The sequence below is a fragment of the Seriola dumerili genome, unplaced genomic scaffold (assembly GCF_002260705.1).
Source record: "Seriola dumerili isolate Sdu_G_001 unplaced genomic scaffold, Sdu_1.0 BDQW01000011.1, whole genome shotgun sequence".
Taxonomy (NCBI): Eukaryota; Metazoa; Chordata; class Actinopteri; order Carangiformes; family Carangidae; genus Seriola; species Seriola dumerili.
In genome coordinates, this window is record NW_019174266.1 from 283,736 (window position 1) to 304,164 (window position 20,429).

Sequence of the window (20,429 nt, forward strand, 5' to 3'; positions counted from 1 at the left end):
AGATCAACACTTCAAATAAAACATAGAAGAAGAAGAAAATATGGAGCTTTGATATTTTCCTTTGAGGCCAAACAAGGAAGAACTGGTGGATAGGTGTCCACATACAATTGGCCAATTTTGTGTATCAGTTTTTGTATGTTAGTGTTTCTTTAGAGTGTTGGAAATGTGTCTCTAAAGCAGCAGGGAAGATAAACCATATCAGTTGTTGTTTACTATGGAGCATAATGTAGTACAAGGTGTTTGCAGTAGGTCGTTACATTTGCTCATTAAGATGCTGCTTATGAGAAATCCCTTTGTACATACACATGTGCTCTGTATTTGTGTAGTGTTTTCTGCAGAGTGGTCACTCTCTGCGCTCGTCGGTTCAGCTGCTGAGAAACAACATCATTAGGAGCCAAATTAACAACTGCAGAGTGCAAATGTTAATAAACAGCGATTGCCACCTCTGAATGAGGCACGCTTACGCTGCGCTGCTGCGTGTGCTCTTAATTAGGACACTGTGTGGGAGTGTGGCCATGCCATTTGATAATATCATGTGTCAGTTCAGTGTGTGTGTGTGTGTGTGTGTGCGCAGCCTGATCATTGTTGCGTACGACAAAGGAAAAAGAATTTGAGTGCAGAAAACTCCCATCATCCTCTCCTCTCCTGTTCTCTGGATGGAGGGCTTTCAACGAGATAAAAATTCATTTTCTTTATTTAACAATCCTCTAACAACCGGTCCCATCCTCTCCACTTCCTCCAGCTCCTCTTTTTATCTCCTGGCAGTGTTTGCATCTCTCCGGTCTGACCTCCGTGCTCCTCTGAGCCTTTCATCCTCCTCAGAGCCTCATTTCATTTACCTTTCTTCCCTTCTCTCAGTTTTTATCTCCACATTCTTTACGTCTCTCCTGCACTTTCTCCCATGTCACACCTCTAATCTAATTCCTCTCTCCACTCCTCATTACAGTCATTGTCTATTTTCCACTTCCTTCCTCCCCCTTTATATCCTGCCCCCCCCACACACACAACACAGACACACACACACCACACACATTGTCTTATTCTTCCCATTGCCCTTGGCGCATACTGTAAGTCAGACATGATTTCCCCATCTGCTTCTCTCTCTGCCTTATTATTGGGCTCCACCACTGACATGTCAGCTGGTACAGTACGAGTGTTGTCAAAGTCTTGCAGAGTCTCGTGTCACAGACATCTTGTTGTGTAATCTTTTTTTTTATCAACGTATAAATAGATCTGTAAATGTTAACAGAGTCAGTTTTGGTCGACTTAAACCCCCCCCCCCCCAAATTCCAATGAGCAACTGAGTTTTGGTGCCATAGCAACAATTGCTGAGTACGGCAGCCCAGGAGATGCGAGCAGGGAAACCCACTCTCCACCCCCACCCCCCCATTCGCAGTCCCTCAGCGGGAATTATTAGCAGCAGCACCTGAAACATAAAATGACTCAGAGGTAAACGGCGCAAAATCCTGCAACTGTGAAGAATCGGAAACTGATGTTTGGCAGAAAAAATACCACGACTTATAACATAATTGATTAAAGCTGCTCTTATCAATAATATCAATTTTATCTTGAAGTTCCTATATTTTACACTGTGTGTTGAGAGGTCCTCCTTCCAGTCTTTATGCTAAGCTAAGCTAATCACCTCCAGGCTCCAGTTCCATGCTTAATTGACATTTTGGGAGACAAAAAAATTCTTTTTAAAGGTCCCGTATCCAATAAAAACACTATAACATGAAAAAACTAATTCACAAAATTGGCCAATTGTATGTGGACACCACTATCCACCAGTTTTTCCTTGTTTGGCCTCAAAGGACAATATTAAAGCTCCATATTTTCTTCTTCTTCTGTGTTTTATTTGAAGTGTTGATCCCAGAAGAGAGGAGGCTCTGAGCCTCTCTTCTGATTGGCTCACTGTTTTCTGAGTGATCCAATAAAAATATAGCAGATTTCAGGTAAAAACACTCAGAGAAACCAAATCCTGCAAAGGTTTGGATGGTGGGTCCAGGTGGGCGGGGCTTGGTGACTGCTTTGTTGTGACATCACAAAGTTCCAGAAGTCCTGACGGCTGGTTTTAAGGCTCAGTTTCTGAATACAGGCTGTGTGCATTTCTCTGTGGACTGAGGCTTTGATACTTTCACAGTATTAATATAGAAGCTAGACCTGATCTATAATCACACTACACATGGACAGAGACCTTTACACTGGAGGAGCTTTAACAACGGATCAAATGACTCTGTGTCTGTTTTTCATTTTCCCTCAGCTTTATTTTAGCAGTATCAGTGTCAGAGCGCTCACCAAGCAGCTGTTCTGAGCAATAACAAAAGTTGCGAAAACACACTGTGCAGCACGTGTCCGGCACCAAACAGGAGACAGACAGACATTAGCGACTAGCTGCTGAACACGGCGGAGCGTTTAGCAGCTGAAGAGTCCCCTCTTGGTTTTGATCTGGCAGACTTGGTGCCTCCGCTGATGTTCCACTTGGCTGCGAGCCACTCACAACGCCGCTCCACCTCCTTCCCATCCCCCCTGGTTACTTCTGTGCTATACACAACCGTTTGGTCTCCATGACAACCATGGGAGAACAGGAAGGGAAGGAAAAAAAAAAAACGATGTGGGGGCGGTGATGGTGGTGATGGCAGTAGTGGTGGTGATGGTGGGTGGCTGAATGATAATGAGGGAAAAATTGTGACTGTGTTTCCCAGTGTGTACTGGTTACCTGGTTTCTAATCATCAATTAAATTAAATTCAAATTTGAAAGTGTCCCACAGGCGTCGTCTGCTGCTCTGTGTCCTCTCTGCTTTGGACCAACTTTCACAAACACCTGTCAGCGTCCAGGAGGAGAAGGAGAACCGAGACAGGTGAAGAAAAATCTAATGAAGTCACGGGATGTGGTGATAAGCATCCACTGCTGCTTCCAGGCTTGATTAAAATCCTGCAATCAGAGGTCTGTGCTTCAGTGAGCTGAGACTTCCTGTGGAGCTCTCTGCTTCCTGTCCGTCGCTGTTCGGTCAGACGCAGAGGCTCGTACGAAGCCGCCAGGAAACAGCCGTCAGTCACATGAGGAGACGTCAGGCTGCTGTTACGTCATCGTTTCTCAGCGCAGAGGTGACGTTTCACTCTGTGAGTCCAACTGTTTTTGAAGAAGTCTGTGACATAAATAGTTGATGGTGTAAGAGACCAACAGTAACTGTGTCTGAACGAATCACTGACAAGAAAACAAACACTTCAGTTTCATTCTTAGACCCTGACAAAACCTGTGATGCGGCAGGTCTCGTGGACACGATATCTCAGTCACACCTCGACTGAACTTCAAATTTGGCACAAACATTCACTAGGACTCAAGGATGAACTGATAAAATTTTGGGGGTCAAAGGTCAAAGGTCAAAGTCACTGTGACCTCACGAAACGTGGTTTTGGCCCTGTGAACGCAATATCTCCTTTATGCCTTGAGGGAGTTTCTTCAAATTTGTTAAAAACGGCCACCTAGACTCAAGGAAGAACTGATTACATTTCGGTGGCCAAAGGTCAAAGGTCAAGGTCACGGTGACCTCATGAAACATGGTTTTGGCCTTGTGAACACAGTATTTCCATATCTCCTCAAGGGAATCCCTTCAGATTTGTCACAAAAGTGAAAAGAAAGCAGGGATGTAACTTCAAACTAGTAGTTGTTATGTAAGTACGATTACGTAACAAGCAGCAGCTGATCAATCAGCTCACCTGGTGCTGCTGTCATAAGCCGTCTCCACACCTCTGTCTCTCCTGCAGCTGCATGCCGATCATGTCCATCTGAGACACTGTGTGGACGATAATAATCCTCTTTATATAAAAAAAAAAAAAAAAACACTTAAACAAGTTTCTAACAGAAAGTGTGTCACACCTGCGGTTTACAACGGGACTGAGAGAGGCTCATGAAAAATGCTGTTGAGCTGCACTTTAGGATCCAATGTTTCAGAAGTTTTGAGTCAAACTAGAGACAAAGGCAGGAAATCTCAAACTGGAAACTTCTGGAGTAGTTTAGCAGTTTGTTACAACATTTATCCATCAGTTGTGATAACACTGGACTCATTCAGTGAATTTCTGAAATCAGGTCCAGTGAGGCTGGAAACACGAGTCGTCAGGAACACGTGGACATCTACCTTTATACTGTGAGGGACCTGTAAAGAGTGTGAAGCACATCCTAACCACTCTGATGTTTAGTGACTGAAATAAAATAAAAAAAACAAAACAGTTTTATCTGACAAAGATGTCCAAATTTATTCTGGATTTTACCAGGAAGCAACGACGTCTTTCGACCTTCAAACACCGAATCAAAGCCTGAAAGTAACAGAAGAGGTGACGTGTGATATTTCAGCGCCGGTGGTGTTGAAAGACGTTTCCACCAAACAACTCACAATCACAATTAGCGGAGCGTCAATCAGTTTTTAGGTCGCCGTGGAAACGAGGACTTCATCTGTCACTCCGTCACTTCTTCTCTGACATGTTACTCAATCCCATCCACCGAGCTGCTGTGGGATCAGCGTTCCTCCGGGAGAACGGCCTGTCATAGATTTGTCGCACATGGCGGCGTTCGCTCTGGGAGATCCTCGGAGTGAGTGGGAGATCCAGCCCGCATTCAACATGGAGGATCCACCCCCCTCGCCCACCTCACCCCCACCTCCTCCCCCTCCCCTCACAGGAAACATCACATTTGCCTCCATGAAGAAGCACTAGATTACATTTATTGACTCACATTTTTAGTTCAAACTGAGCGTGTCTTTTCTTTTTTTTTTCTTTTTCTTTTTCCATGGAGAAAAACGTATATTGTATATTAATGCAGCGGGTTGAAAAATTCAAGCGCTGGTGGAAAACACGTCCGTTAGACACTCCCAAGAGCTTCTCCTCAGAAACGCTGTGTTTTTATATTCATATGAAGAAAAGGTGGAGGGAGGGGGCCGAGCATTACTACTCAAGCCAACTCTGCTATAATAATACACCTGCTCTCCATCTCCCTCTCTCTCTCTCTCTCTCTCTCTCTCTCTCCTGAATATTTGTTCTCCAGGAATCAGAACAGGCATGCTTATATAATGCTGCTAGGTTTCCCTTGAGGAGTGTGTGTGTGTGTGTGTGTGTGTATATGTGTGTGTGTGTGTGTGTGTGTGCGCTTGTGTGTTTGTGTGTTTGTGCAACACATTAGTGGAAAATGAACCTGACTATTTTTACGCCGCTGATCCTGACTCGAGGCGTTTACTGTAAACGCTGTAACAGCCCCTGCACTAGCGACTGTACGCTGCACCATGACGACAGGCAGCGTGATCTGGGTCACTGACGGTGTGTTAACCTCTCAGGCTCAGGAGCAAGTCTCTTCACTGCCCCCCGGTGGACACTCACAGAACACACTGCTCACACTGTGCGCAGGGGACAGTAGAGGAAGAAGAAGAAGAAGCCGCTCTTTTTCTGGATTATTTATAGGTGTTTCCATTTTTTTATTGGAATGAAATAGACTGGGTTTTTCATATATAACAGTATTGTGCAGATGTGGTGAGAAAAACAGGTGATCGGACTGTATGACCTCTGACCTCTGTGGTGAGTCCTGTTGCAGTCAGTGGTTTGTGGATTATTGATTATAATTCAATATGATTATCAGGCTGCGTAAAGGGATCTATGTCCGGCTCATTCAGCAGCATAACAAAGGAAGGAGGTCCATTCAGGATAACTCCACCCAACCCAAGCAAACTAGAACATGAAGTCAGTCGTCAGTAGTGTTGGTGCTGAAAGGTGAAACAGAAGAGTTCACTTTGACTAGCTCTAACCAGGTGAAGCCTGAAGTCCTTTAATGAGGGGGGAGGGGCCAGGCAACCAGGAAGAAAGCAGGGACAGGTCAAAACAAACGGTGTCATGCAGCTCAGAGCCGTCACAGCTGTTTGACAGGAGAAGAAGAAGTCAGGAAAAAAATCCTAATTTTATACATTGAATAATAGAATAGCTCCATCACTGCATTCCCCAGTGTCTCTCTCTCTCTCTCTCTCTCTCTCTCTCTCTGTCAACAGCAGAAAACTTTGAAAAGGCTTCGTCTCTCTCCATCATATAAACATGTGACTCTGCATGTGCGCACCATCGTGTCATGTGTGAATCTTGGCTTGTACACGTGCCTGTAGTGTGTGTGTGTGTGTGTGTGTGTGTGTGTGTGTGTGTGTGTGTGTCATAGATTACCAGATTCCTGGCTGCAGATGATTAAAGCCATGAAGATTGGAACTTGAAGGAATCAGTGAATCACTGCATTTTAGAAAGAAGAAAGACACTGATTTTTTTTTTCTCAGACTCTGTGACTGTCGGAGATTGTGATTGTTTTTTACTCCATCGCTAAACGTGCTTTTATTTTGGCAACTTTTGGTAGTGTCATAATTCTCTGCTTCTTACAGCAACAGTTACAACATCACCTGTTTCCCTCAGACAGAGATTTTCTTACTTTTAGAGGGAGAGTTGACAAAAAGTTGCTTTTGAACTCTTTATATTTTTACATTCATTCATTCATTTTTTGTTTTTTCCTCCTTTTGATTTTGTCTCTCCCCCTTTCTCTCTCTCTCTCTCTCTCCAGGTCGCCATTATCGCTGGGAACTTTGAGCTCGCTGAACTCATCAAGAACCACAAAGAGACAGATATAGGTGAGTAGCAGAGTCTCTCCTCTTCCTCTCCATCCCTCCATCCATCCATCCCTCACCTATTCTTCCACTGCAGCGTGTTTTCCTGAATGTCCCTCAGGATACATTTCAAATCCCCCTGACGGTTTGATCCTTCCTAAATGACCTCCCGGTATAATCCCCTCGGCGGGATTACGAGCGCGTTGCCGAGAGGATGAAAGTTTATGTTTACACCAGGAGAATCCCGTCGCCGATTAGTCCGGGAGAAATGATCAATGCCTCGGCCAGCGGGAACGTTCATCCAGTGAGAAGTGATTGGTGGGTTTTCCAGAGGTGTCAGCTGATGTGTGGTGCTGTTCGTGGGAGGATTTGATGAAGTCGGTGGATGGATTTAACGATTTCTCTATTGATTGTGATTGTTATTCTACAACACTGTGCTCAGTTTGCTGCGTGTTGTGGAGCTTTAGTTAAAACAGATGAAGCGAGTTGGACGAGATCACAGTTTGTAAATCAGACAACTTACTATACAACCATCTTATATCTCACTGTGAGCACGGGTGAATTCAGATTGGACAGATGTTTGGTTTTCGTACACAAGCTCAAAACATATGTAAAATGAAATAATTAGTCTGAATTAGTTTGAACCAAATTTACAGAAACACACTTTGTAAATGATTTTATGTTCAGCTGTTAAAAATCTGCAGCTGCTTTTACAGTGATACTTTGATCTTAAAGCTCCATATTTTCTTCTTCTGTGTTTTATTTAAAGTGTTGATCTATAAGAAGATATATTTGTGCTTTTAAGAACCCAAAACCATCTCATTGTAGTTTCACATCTCCTCTCTCAGGCTTCTCTCTGGAGCTCTAGTAACAACAGGTCAGTGAGCCAATCAGAAGAGAGGAGGCTCTGAGCCTCTCTTCTGATTGGCTGACTGTTTTCTGAGTGATCCAATAAAAATATAGCAGATTTCAGGTAAAAACACTCAGAGAAACCAAATCCTGCAAGGTTTGGATGGTGGGTCCAGGTGGGCGGGGCTTGGTGACTGCTTTGTTGTGACATCACAAAGTTCCAGAAGTCCTGACGGCTGGTTTTAAGGCTCAGTTTCTGAATACAGGCTGTGTGCATTTCTCTGTGGACTGAGGCTTTGATACTTTCACAGTATTAATATAGAAGCTAGAGCTGATCTATAATCAAACTACACATGGACACAGACCTTTAGACTGGAGGAGCTTTAAAGTGGTTTAAACGGATCGAATGTAGAGACTTTGTGCTCGTAAACATAGTTCAGGGTCAGGTGAGGATTCAAGCCGGAGCATTTCCTGATACAGTAACACTCCGTCTTTGGCTGCTGCTCGTTAAAGGGTTAATTTTGTTACATTAAAATGCAAGATGGAGCCTGTATATATGAAGCGTATGAGTTATTTCACCCTGCATCTGTGTCAGAGAGAGGGAACGAGAGGGAGGTGAGAAGACGAGAGAGATTTCTCACCAGGAAAAATAAATATTTTTTCATCTTGCCATTTGTTACCTTCGTTGCTTAGCTGCCACTTACTCAGTTAATAAGTTGTGGAGAGGCAGATTAGTGACGGCGACAGACTGGGCTCTGATTAAACACCTGATCCTCTGACATTTACAGTTGCAAACAACCACAAAGCGTTAACAGCTTCAGCAGCAGCGTCTCTCTGTTGCCGCCAAAGCTGCCACGTCGATGTCGCACAGTTAAGTCAATAGTTTCCACGGACCGAGGAGAAAATGTCTCCAGTCTGATGAAATGAACATAGGGCATCAGTGGGACGCTGGCGGCGGCCTGCAGAGACGGCTCAGGGATTACTGGGCCTCAGAGAAAATGAGAAAAGATGAACAAACAAATAAATAAATATATAAAGGAGGACAGAGAAAGATGAGGAGATGAATGGAGAGAGAGAGGGAGAGAAATCTAATCTAATCTAAAGATGTAATCCTTGCAATTGTTGCCCGCGCTCATGAACGCCACACACGGCCTCACACGGCAGCGACCTGGTGAAGGGCTAAACGGGACGCGGCGGCGGCGGCAGCGGTGCAGGATTACCCCCAAAAAGCCCCGTCGCTGTCGACATCTGCTACGCCCCCAACACCACCGCCACCACCACCTCCCTCCTCCCTCCATTCACACCGTTTCCACCTCGGCTGTAGTGATGAGTGTCAGCCAGGATTAGCCAAAGGTGGCGAGGTAGCCGGGCGCTAATCGTCCCCTCGTGTTTGGACACTGTTGCTCTGTCTCTGTCCCCTGTGGGATTCTGGGATGGGACATCTTGACGTCTGGATTCTCAGTTGCCCACCATGGGTTCAGCCTGCTGCAAAGGTTGGTGACCCCCGCCCCCACGACCCACTTCTACACTCCCCCCCCCCCCCACCCAGCTCCACCAGAGACAGCTTGTATCGTGTTGAGCCTCTTGCTGGTTGTATGCAGCTTTAAGCTTTTGAATGTTGATTATAGACTGAACACAGTGTGTGTGTGTGTGTGTGGTGTGTGTGTGTGTGTGTGTGTGTGTGTGTGTGTGTGTGTGTGTGTGTGTGTGTGTGTGTGGCTCTCACAGTTTCTCCTGCTGACTCTGTCCAGATGATGTAATTGTTCAGACTCACAAATCTGCCATTTTATTACATCATTGTTTTTATGTTTCTCTACATGGTCAGGGCTGGACACGGTCATCAGGGGCCTCAGACCCTCGGGGGGCCCTGAAATCCTCAGACTCACCATGTGTCAGTTGGTTTGTGGCGATCAGATTAAATGTAGTTTTGCAGTTAAGAATGAGGAGTTTGATATTTAACTCCGCAGCCTCAGATGTTTTTACCTTTCTGACTCAGGTGACATCACACAGGCTTTTCTCTCCTGTTCTCACATGTGCAGCTGTGATTCCCAACATCTGGAAACACACTGACTTCCCACAGTTCAAGCACCAGGAGACTTTTCCTAAAAGCTCTTTTTAAACCCATCAGTTGTTCTTCCATTTTATGAAATGTAATATTCCACACTGTCTATATAAATGGACTGCATCTATTTTATCAAGTGCTTTTATTCAAAGCACTTTACAGTTTTCCAGTGAGCGCCCCTGCAGGGTGCAGGCCTCACCCTCAGGAGCAGGAGGTGTTCAGCGCTCAAGGCTCATGTGAACGTTGTTACACTCAATAAATAAAATTAAGCTGTTTTCGTCTGACTAAATATGAATCCACTGAGTTTCTGATGTGACCCGATCATGTGAAACAAACAATTAGTTAATTAGTCGATCAGCAAAACATTAATCAACAAAATAATATCTGTTTATTGTTTATCAAGCAAAACACCAAATATCTGCTAATTCCAGCTTCTAAATGTGAAGATTTGCTGTTTTAGAGGCCGTTTTCATGATTCTGTCAATCACCCTCTGATGGAAATCAAGTTTTTAACCTTGTTATTGCCATATAACATTTTTATATAAAACAAGTGACATAATCATCAACAACATGACTGAGTGTTTCCACCAATCCAATCCGAACCAATCTGGTTAACTTGTGGGGGCGGGGGGCGGGGCTAAATAAACCTGAAACCTTGTCAGTACAGAGAGAGAGAGTTAGCATTAGCACAACCGCTAACACTGTGTCACTGGCCACGGCCAGTTACAAGCTAAAAAAACATACTTAAACAAATAAAAGATGCTAACTACGCTAACCGTTCTGAAAAGATGCTAACTAGATCAACTGTTCTGAGAAGATGCTAACTACATCAACTGTTCTGAGAAGATGCTAACTAAAGTAATCATTCTGAAAAGATGCTAACCACACTAACTTCTCTGAGAAGAAGCTAACTACACTAACGCTCTAAAAAGATACTAACCAGTCTGAAAAGTTGCTAACTAGCTAACGGTTCTGATCCGTCTGCTAGTCTCTGGTTCTGGTCTCAACAGACTCCTCCTCTGAGTCTGGGTCTGACTGAGGCTCAAACATGTGGCTGAGTCTCTCTCATGTTTCCTCCTCTGACCATCTTGATGCTCTCTGCTCTTTCACCTGTCCACCTGGAGCCAGCAGGTGGTGGGCGGGGCTCAAGGCCTGTTCCAGGAAGTAAGAGGAGATGAGCTTCAGACCCAGTTTTTATGTGTGAAAACATGTTAGTTCAATAATCAATAATGAAAATAGTCCTTATTTCCTACTTTATAATGTTTATATTCATATCTCTGCTTAGATTTGTGTTTTGTAAGTGTTAATCCTGCATCGGACATCGTCTGCTGCACACGACAGAGTCAGTCACTGAGCTCAGTTGTTGTACGACAGGACTTACACTATGTCAGCTGTCGGTGCAGAAGGTGTCGGATCACAGATGCAGATGTTTGCAGTTTACCGCATGTGAACATGTACATACTGTGTTGAATGTGTGTGGAAGAATATCAGTCTGCAGTGACGACCACGGAGATGAGAGCAGGTTAGAAACAGGAGCAGGTTGTTGTTTTCTGGAGTCGTTGTTTTTCTGCTCTGAGTTTGGTCTCAACCAATGAGGAGAGGTGATGAGCGTGACTTCAGTTTCAGGTGTTTGAAAGCAGTGTGGATGATCACATCAGTGTTTCCTTAATGTGAAGCTGGACTCCTGTGCAGAGACAGAGGGAGGTGAAGCAGTGAAGCAGGACACAGTGTGACCGGTGGAGGAGAGAGGAGGGCTGCTCAAAGGACACTGACAACCATTTGTGTGTGTGGCCTGACATCCTTCATATGGATGGTGTGTGTGTGTGTGTGTGTGTGTGTGTGTGTGTGTGTGTGTGTGTGTGTGTGTCCTATATACTGTAGGTAATAGCTGGATATATAAAGGACTGTGCATGGAAATAAAAATACAAAAATAGTTCACAATACTGCAGATGAGTGGTCAACCACAACAGGCAGGTAACCACTCCGACACTATGTACAGTTAAAGTCATTATTATTATTGTCGTCTGCGTCTGGTCTGAATATGGCAAAATAAAATCTGCTCAGACTCTGATTATGGTTATTATTGTTAGTATTATTTGTAGTGGTAGAAGTACATAGAACATGGTACCTAGTAGTAGTATTTGTATCACTGATACTGGATTTTAGAGGCTAATGTCTGTGTGAAATATCTGATCATTTATTGGTCAATATTTCCTTTTACATAAACACAGAATACAGACGATTTAGCAAAGATCCCTCAGACTTAGTTTTGAAGTGTTTGTGATTTTGGTTTCCTCCAGGAAAATAAAAATATAGATCAAAAGATTATACATGATTGAAATAAAAGTACTCACCGATACTAAATCAGAGAGTATGAAATATAGCACTAAGTTAGTTATCAATAGTTATTAAATGACCTTCCTGTTTACACTGAGGAACAAACCACACCATCACACAGTTACAGCGCGGACCACAGGTCTCTCTAACCTCCATGTCTCCAACATTAATTCAAAACTCATTCATATTTCCATTTTTAGATATAAACGTTCACCAGCAGAAACGAAGACAATAACACACAACAATGGAAACAAAACAACTAATGCAGCAGCGTGTTAATGCAAAACTGTGCAACTGAAGGAAGGTACACACACACACACACACACACACACACACACACACGCACACACACACACACACACACACACACACACACACACGTTCCGTAGGCTGTGAGTATAATGACTGAGTGTATGGGGAGGTTGTCTGTGGGAGATATTGCTTCTATTTCTTCTCTCCATACAGCAGTAAGCCTGTGTAAGAATGATTGACAGATGGGCGTATTAGACCACCCGCTGCCAGAGTGTGATAATCCAACAGGGAGCATGTATTGACCAAACACACACTTTCATACTCACACACACACACACACGCTCACATGCACGTGACACATTCACACTCATACCTCAAACACTTTCACACTTGCTTTGCTGCAGGATTTACAGTTTCAGGGGCTCTCTGTGTTTTTCTCAAAACTTCAAGTCCAAACACAAACTAGTTCCTGAAAGAGCCTCGAAAACTCACTTTAGAAAGACACATCACACCACGAAACACACACACACACACACACACACACACACACACACACACACACACACACACACACACACACACACACAAACACAGGGCAGAGACTCAGTGTTTACGCTGCAGGATTTATTTTTATTATGAGGAAGTGGTTAAAATGATCGTGGACAAACTATAAATCCCACTAACGAGAAATAAATCAAGAAATATGAAGAAAAATACAAAGTGAAATCAAGTGTTTAAAAGTGCAGTAAAAATTTTATTAGTGGAAGCTGATGTAGAAAATATCGAGAGACTTCTTCCTATAATATCAGTCATGGCTGCAGCCTGGTCACGGCTGTGTCACCTCTGAGATGAACTCTGTGGTTAATCAGTTAATCAGCTAAACATTTGGCATTTAAACACATGTGAGTTCACAGAGCTGCTGCCTCCGTCTCTTCTTCTCCTCGTTCCTGCAACAGTCCAAGTGTTCTGGGGTTTGGCTGCTTTTCCACCTCCTCAGCTCTTAATCCTGCTCTGATTGCTTTTTGCTGTAAATGCTGTTAAAGGGAGTTTTTCCTCATGAAGGGTTCACATGGTGGAAACTGTTGAGTTTCTCTCTCTGTCATGTCATAAGGTCTTGACCTGACTCTGTAAAATGCCTTGAGAAAATAATAAATAAAAAGTATTATAATACAATTGTGGACCAATGAACACAACTTTTGTTTAGCAGAAGATGAGGATTAATTATTCTATCACAAGCAGAAATAAGAAACTCTATGGAGGCAAATAATGAAATAAAAATCTACTGTGTTTTAGTGAGATGATAAATCTATTTGTTCAAGTTCCTCCACACGTTTTAAACTCTCATACTTCCTGGAACAGACCTTGAGCCCCGCCCACCACCACCTGCTGTCTCCAGTTGGACAGGTGAGAGAGCAGAGAGCATCAAGATGGTGAGAGGAGGAAACATCAGAGAGACTCAGCCTCATGTTTGAGCCTCAGTCAGACCCAGACTCAGAGGAGGAGTCTGAGACCAGAACCAGAGACTAGCAGACGGATCAGAACAGTTAGCACAGTTAGCATCTTTTCAGACTGGTTAGCATATTTTTAGAACAGTTAGCGTAGTTAGCATCTTTTCAGAACAGTTAGTGTAGTTAGCATATTTTTAGAACGGTTAGCGTAGTTAGCATCTTTTCAGAATAGTTAGTGCAGTTAGCATCTTTTTAGAACAGTTAGCGTAATTTGCATCTTTTCAGAATAGTTAGTGCAGTTAGCATCTTTTCAGAACAGTTAGCATAGTTAGCATATTTTCAGAATGATTACAGAGTTAGCATCTTTTCAGAACCGTTAGCATAGTTAACTTCCTTTGAGAACGGTGAGAGTAGTTAATATCTTTTCAGAGTGGTTAGCATAGTGAGCATCTTTTAAGAAAGATTAGTAAGTAATAAGTAAAAGTAAGTAAAAATATATTTATATAGCACCTTTCACAGATAAAAGAATCAGTTCTTTACATCATAAAATGTACAAAAGTAAATGAAGAGCAATAAAATAAAATTAAGAAGATTACAGCAATAAAATAAAATTAAGAAGATTAAGAATTAAGGTATTTCTTTATGTTTGTTAGCTTGTAACTGGCACAGTGTTAGCAGTTGTGCTAATGCTCTCTCTCTCTCTCTCTCTCTCTGTACTGACCTGGTTTCAGGTTTGTTTAGCCCCGCCCCCCACCTCCACATGTTGGCAGGATTGGTTCCTTAGGTTTGTGACTTATGAAACCCTGGCTGTCTGATTTATTAAAGTTTAAGTGTGAGGTGAGAGTTGTCGCTCTGCCACCACAACAAAGTGGCTTTATATGTATTTACATATAAATAAATTAAGGCTACATGTTAATTTATTCATCATTGTGAAATGTTCTTTATTCTCAAACAAGTGTCTCTTCTTCTGTGGTGGTGTGTGTCATATACACACACACACACACACACACACACACACACACACTGAAATCCATGCTATATTTGGCTGATTGTGGCAGCAGTGTGTCCAGGAAGGAGGATAAAATTGACACTATTTCAACATCCTGTCAGAAAGGAAGGAAAAGTTCATTCACACTGTTCGGCTTATTTATTTATTTTTTGTTTCCGCATGATGGCGGCGCCGCGTCGCTAGTTTTTCACTTCCTCAGCTGCTGCTACATGAAAGTATGAGGTGTGTGTTTTGTCCTTATGCAAAGTAAATCACTGTAAGAACCTGAGGTGGAAATTAGCATCCAGCACTGAGGGGAGCATCCTCGTCCTTTCACCGGGTTCGTAATGATTGGTGATGTAATTAGATTCAGTGTATGTGGAGCAGCATTTACTGATCAACATGGTTCAGCTGCTTCAGAAAATCACCTGCTAACTGGAATTTGTGTGTGTGTGTGTGTGTGTGTGTGTGTGTGTGAGTGTGTGTGTGTGTGTGTGTGTGTGTGTGTGAGTGTGTGTGTGTGTGTGTGTGTGTGTGTGTGAGTGTGTGTGTGTGTGTGTGTGTGTGTGTGTGTTTAGTGCATTCCTTCACAGTCAGATGCTACATGTAAAATAACATGAACATTACACACATTATACCTGTCCATATGTTTTTATGTACGTCTGGTCTGGGTCTGTTTTTCTTGGTCTAACTGAGACAGTGGTGTTTGAGGCAGTCGTTTGTTTTTGGCCTTTTCCTGTTTCATCGTGGCAATAAACATATGCAGAAGGCTGGGTTCACTGGTGTGGAGGAGAGCCAGACCTGATCACCCAACACCACTGCTGGACCTCGCTGATAATCTTGTGTCTGACCAGGATTAAACTCACTGCAGCCAGATCCTGAAATCTGGTGGAAAGTCTGAAACCAGACGAGTGGTTTGATTGAATTGATTGAAGTCCATGTTCAACTGTCTAAAAGTCCCCCAAAGTAAAACTGGGGAAGACCCTGCTCTGAAATATTAGAGGGCTCAGTGGATATTTTTAAAGGACAACTGAAAACATACCTGTTCAATTTAGCTTCTGATTAGCTCAGAGTTTGTTTTTGTTTTTTTTAATGATTTCACAGTCTGAACTTTTTCCTTTTCTATTGGTCAAAGCACTTTGAGCTGCATCCTGTGAATGAAAAGTGCCAGATACATGAAGTTTTTTTTATTTATTAACATTATCATTATTATTATTGTTATTATTATTAACTGTTGCATATAATGGAAAGTTCTGGTTTCCATGAGGTTTGATATCCAAAGTTGAATATCTTGATACAGTCCAGTACAAATATCACAGTATAGAATATTATTATTTATTTATTTGTTTTTTCGATATGATAAAAAATATTTCACATGACAAGAAATATTTCCTAGTGTCCATATACTTTTGGCTTTCTAGTGTACTTTCCTTGTCATCAGCTGACCCATATGACCTTCAAGAGCAGGGTTTGATGTATTTCAAAATAAAGCGTTTTTCAGCACACGCCACTGGATTATCAAAGGAATGATGTAGCAGATAGATTTTTGTTTTATTTTGAAAATACCGGTGTGTCGCTGTGTTTTTCCCCCATGTTTGGACTAGTTCAGATGAAATGGCAGATCACAGACACATGAGGCGAATCTGCTGTCATCGCTGCATTATTGCATAGTTTATGACAACATATGGTTAGCATGTAGCCATCTGGTGTGTTGCTGTTCAGTCGGGTCACTACTTGTATCAGCGTGTCACCATGTTTTAGATTTGTAGTGTAGAAGAAGAGCGTAGGATCCATCACTCAGCGGCACATCGTGAAATCAAACAGTGTGGCAGCTTCTACAGAGAGAGACACTGTATGTTTATGAATGTACACGACGTCATATAACAGGCAGGTGCGAGCTTTAATGATGTATGGAGCCATCCCCCTCTGAGTTGCCTAGCAACACGAAGGATTTGTTTCTTGAAGGGAAGCTGCTCTCCAGTCCATCGTTGGCCTCAAAATCTTTTTTTTTTTCCCCACTTCATCCTTCATCCCCCAGTCGCTCCTGACAGCTGGATGATATCAGATCCAGGATGAATGGTAACTTCCTGAAAGATCATCATCATCATCATCATCAGCTGATCTGTTCTCTTCAGCTTCAGTCTCAGGAACTCTGGTTTCTTAATCTCCTACGTAGAGATGAAGTTCCTCACTGATCATTTCACACTGAGCGTCTTCAAATCAACCAGATCAGAAAATAAAATCAGCTTCACACATTTGACACAGCAGCAACATTTACTACTTTTATCTCATTTAACGCTCTGAGGTCTGAGGACATCTCCTCTTAAATTCACCTTTTAAAGGGAACTTGCGAATCACATAAGACCCAAGTGTTAAACATCACAGTTCTCAGAACAAGCTCAGCTCTTTCTATAACGACGATTCGGCCCAAATTCAGAAAAATTGAAGCCTAGTTTTTGAAATTCTTCAAATATTTTGTGAAAACAAACCTTTACAAATTGTTTTGGTGCTTGACATGTGTTCACCACAGTCTACAGGTTCATAAAAATAGTGCAATATATGAGTAGAATAGTAGATAAATGGATAATAAATGCCTGAAATGAGTCGTAGTGTCGTCTGTCATTCCACTTCAACCAGGTTTTAGAGGCTGTGAGTCACGTATGATCTGGGAAGAATATGTAAGGGAAAGTGGAGAATCTACAGATTCTAATGACATTCAAACCAAATTTCTGCGTTGTACTATCATAAAAGTTAATGAATAGAAACATCCATGGACCTCAGAGAGTTAAAAACCTCCTTCATCATCTAGTCTTTTTTTAAAAAGGTCCATGTCTGTAGTTAATATTTGTGTGATGATCACTGTCTCAGCTCTTCACAGTAAACTGGACTTTTAACACGGCTGTTTATCTTAGTTTATCCTCAAATATAATGACGTTTATTAATGTTTTACTGTAATATGTTTCATCATTTTAAAAGAGACGTTCTTGGTTTTCATTCTCAGTGGAGCTGCTCGGTCTCTCATCCTCATCCTCAGAGGAAAATACAATAAACCAACATGGCGTAAAATAACTTTAATAGATGATCTGGAAACTGAAAGGCACCAGACGTGAGATCGAGGGCGTCTGAAGACGATGACAGTGATGACATATTTAAACTGGAATAAACTGGTTCCTCTCTGGTTCAGTCGACATGCAGATCTGACTCTATATACAGTGTACATACTGTGCAACACAGATGGATGTGAAATGCGTTTTTATCGTCGGTAAAGTCTTTATGAACTTTACATTTAAATGCAGTTTACAGGATGTTTCAGGGAAATCTCCTCTGTCAGATGTTTTCTACAGATTTCTAAAAGTTTTCAACCTATAAAACATGGTTCTCTTTCTTTTTACCTCACTGTTGTTCAGGACGTCACCCAGGCAACCAGGTCTGCTGCTGTTTCTGCGTTTGGTGTCAGGAGTTATTACTATTATTATTATTATTATTATTTACACTTAGTTTGCGTGAAGTCTTCGTTTTCATTTGTTTGTTTTGACGAGAGATGTTTTTACAGTGTGTGTGTGTGTGTGTCTTGGGGTTTTCGATCTAAACAGTCAGCTGTTATTTTCTCTGTTCTCTTCATGTTTTATGAATTTTATATGAGCGTAGAGTCGACTGGAAACACCTGAGGCTGAGTGTCTGAAGGTTGTTGTCGTTCGCTCCGACAGGACGATCTCAGTCATCAGTGAGGAAATGGAGACGCTGCTTTTCTGTCACTGGATCATTTGTCCCCGTTAAACATGTTTTCATTTTATTTTATTTTTTATTATTCAACATACAACATTTCTTTCTTGTGGACACGATGTTCTCAGTAACGCATCGATGAAACTTCTTCAAATTTGGCACAAACATTCACTTGTACTCAAGGATGATGCTGGTTAGATTTCGGGGGGGTTAAAGGTCAAGGGTCAAGGACGTAGTGACCTCACAAAACACAGTTTTGGCCTTGTGAACACGATATCTCCGTAACGCCTTGAAGGAATTTCTTCAAATTTGGTAAAAAATTTCAATTTGTCTTAAGGACAAACTGATTAGAATTTGGTCAAAGGTCAAAGGTCACACTTTTTAGCCATTACTCAACACTTCACACAAATGGTTAATATAGGAGGTGAGTCTAGTATTTCTTCAATGATCATAACATCAGTAAACATTAGAATAAGAAGCTCATTATCCAGGTACCACACCAGTCCTACAGTCCCTCAGTTAACACACAGCAAACACTGGAGCTTAAGCCTGTATGAAAGCCTGGAATAAAACAAACAAGTGTACTAAACCTAAAATAGTAATAGAATAGAAATGAAAAAACTAAAAGTAAAAAAAATAAAATGGAGGTGACTAGAGTTGTGGAGTTTGTTCTCAGTGACCATCTTTCCACAAACCGGTCTGTTGTCAGCTGTGATTTTCTCCGTGGTAAAGACCTTCTCCCCCTCTCTCTCCGCTCGTTATAGTGGTCAACACACTGTGATCATGTTCTTTAAAATTAAGAGCAAAATTCTCAATGAATAAATCAAACCTCTGTCAGTCATGTTATCAGGTAATATACCCAGTATGAGAAGTGTTGGACTAAACTAACTACTAACTAAAATTATTCCTAAAATGAGTTTAATTTCTTTTTGAACACTCTTCCAGAACTCCAATTTCTTTGCACAAGCCCAAAAACATATGTGTGAATATGGGGCTTTAAAATGCTTCATTTTCACCTTCCAATCGAACTCCCTCCATGTTGGTTAGCTCATGTCCTGCTTTGAATGTTTCCTCCCATTTGTCATCTGTTATTATAATATTTGCTTCCAGCATTTTCCTTTGACATTTCAGATTCTTTTGACAGACAAAAAGCCTCATCAGACTCATCTAAAGAGTATTTACTGCCTTTAAGTTAAAACATATTTGACGAAAATGTGATTTAACGATTTTAAACGAACAAAATGTGCGAATGAAATCAAATTGATTTGCAGGTTTTAGCGTGTGTGTGGAGGGAACCTTCATCTTAACTGAAGTGAACAGACCTAATGACCAACATCTGATATTTAATAAAAGCCATAAAGGCATCTTCATCCGCTGTGGGTCGAACTTTAGGACCTGTGGTCATGAATACTCTCTGACAGAGATCCTGAGAATAAGAGCTGCTGTGTTCTGCTCAGTCAGCTCAGTGTGTGAGTGAAGCAGCAGCCAGATAAAAGTTAAGGAAGTTAAAAGTTTGGATTCTGACTAAAACCTGAGTCCTTTACTTGATCCATATTTCCTGATAAATTATTATGCACATTCATTGATTCTTGCAGATGTTTTAAATCTAAATATCTTGAAAAATTTGATTTATTTTCTTTTTTAAAATTAGATGATACAACTTCTTTTTACTTCTTTTTTTTCTGGCATTTGAAGCAACAAACCAGCTTCTATATTAAAGGAAGAAGAAACGTTAATCAGGGTGTTGTGAGGTGAACTTTATGAATTTATTAATTAATTGAAATCATGGTAAAAGGTGTGTGGGGGTATGAATGTGTTGGACTATTTTAGGTGTTGTATGGGTCCCTGCTGTAACACTGTGTCTTATTTCACCATGTGATTCTCACACCAAACCATGGAGACGTGAGACGTACTTGTCACCTACAGTTTTATTCTTAGTCTGGCTGATGTTTGCAGCCTCATGACAGAGACTTCGTCTGTTTGCAGTGAATAAATGTAGAAATGTGTTGGAGGTCATGTAGAGACAGAGCTGCCTCCTCGTTTATTCCACTTCCTCTCATGTCGCAGCCACTGAAGGAATCTAAGCAGCTGCATTTTTTTTTCTCCACGTATTATTTTTTTCTTTTACTTGGTGTCCTGTTTGTAGCTCTACA

The 20,429-nt window shown here is 41.8% G+C and overlaps 1 protein-coding gene across 1 annotated transcript in view; it reads left to right on the plus strand.

Moving 5' to 3' along the window:
- The window catches only part of shank2 (SH3 and multiple ankyrin repeat domains 2), a 135,137-nt gene that overhangs the window by 35,302 nt on the left and 79,406 nt on the right, over positions 1-20,429 (plus strand). Inside the window, exon 9 of the mRNA XM_022746879.1 lies at positions 6,575-6,641. Coding sequence (XP_022602600.1) covers positions 6,575-6,641 — 67 coding nt within the window. The remainder of the gene's footprint in view (positions 1-6,574; positions 6,642-20,429) is intronic.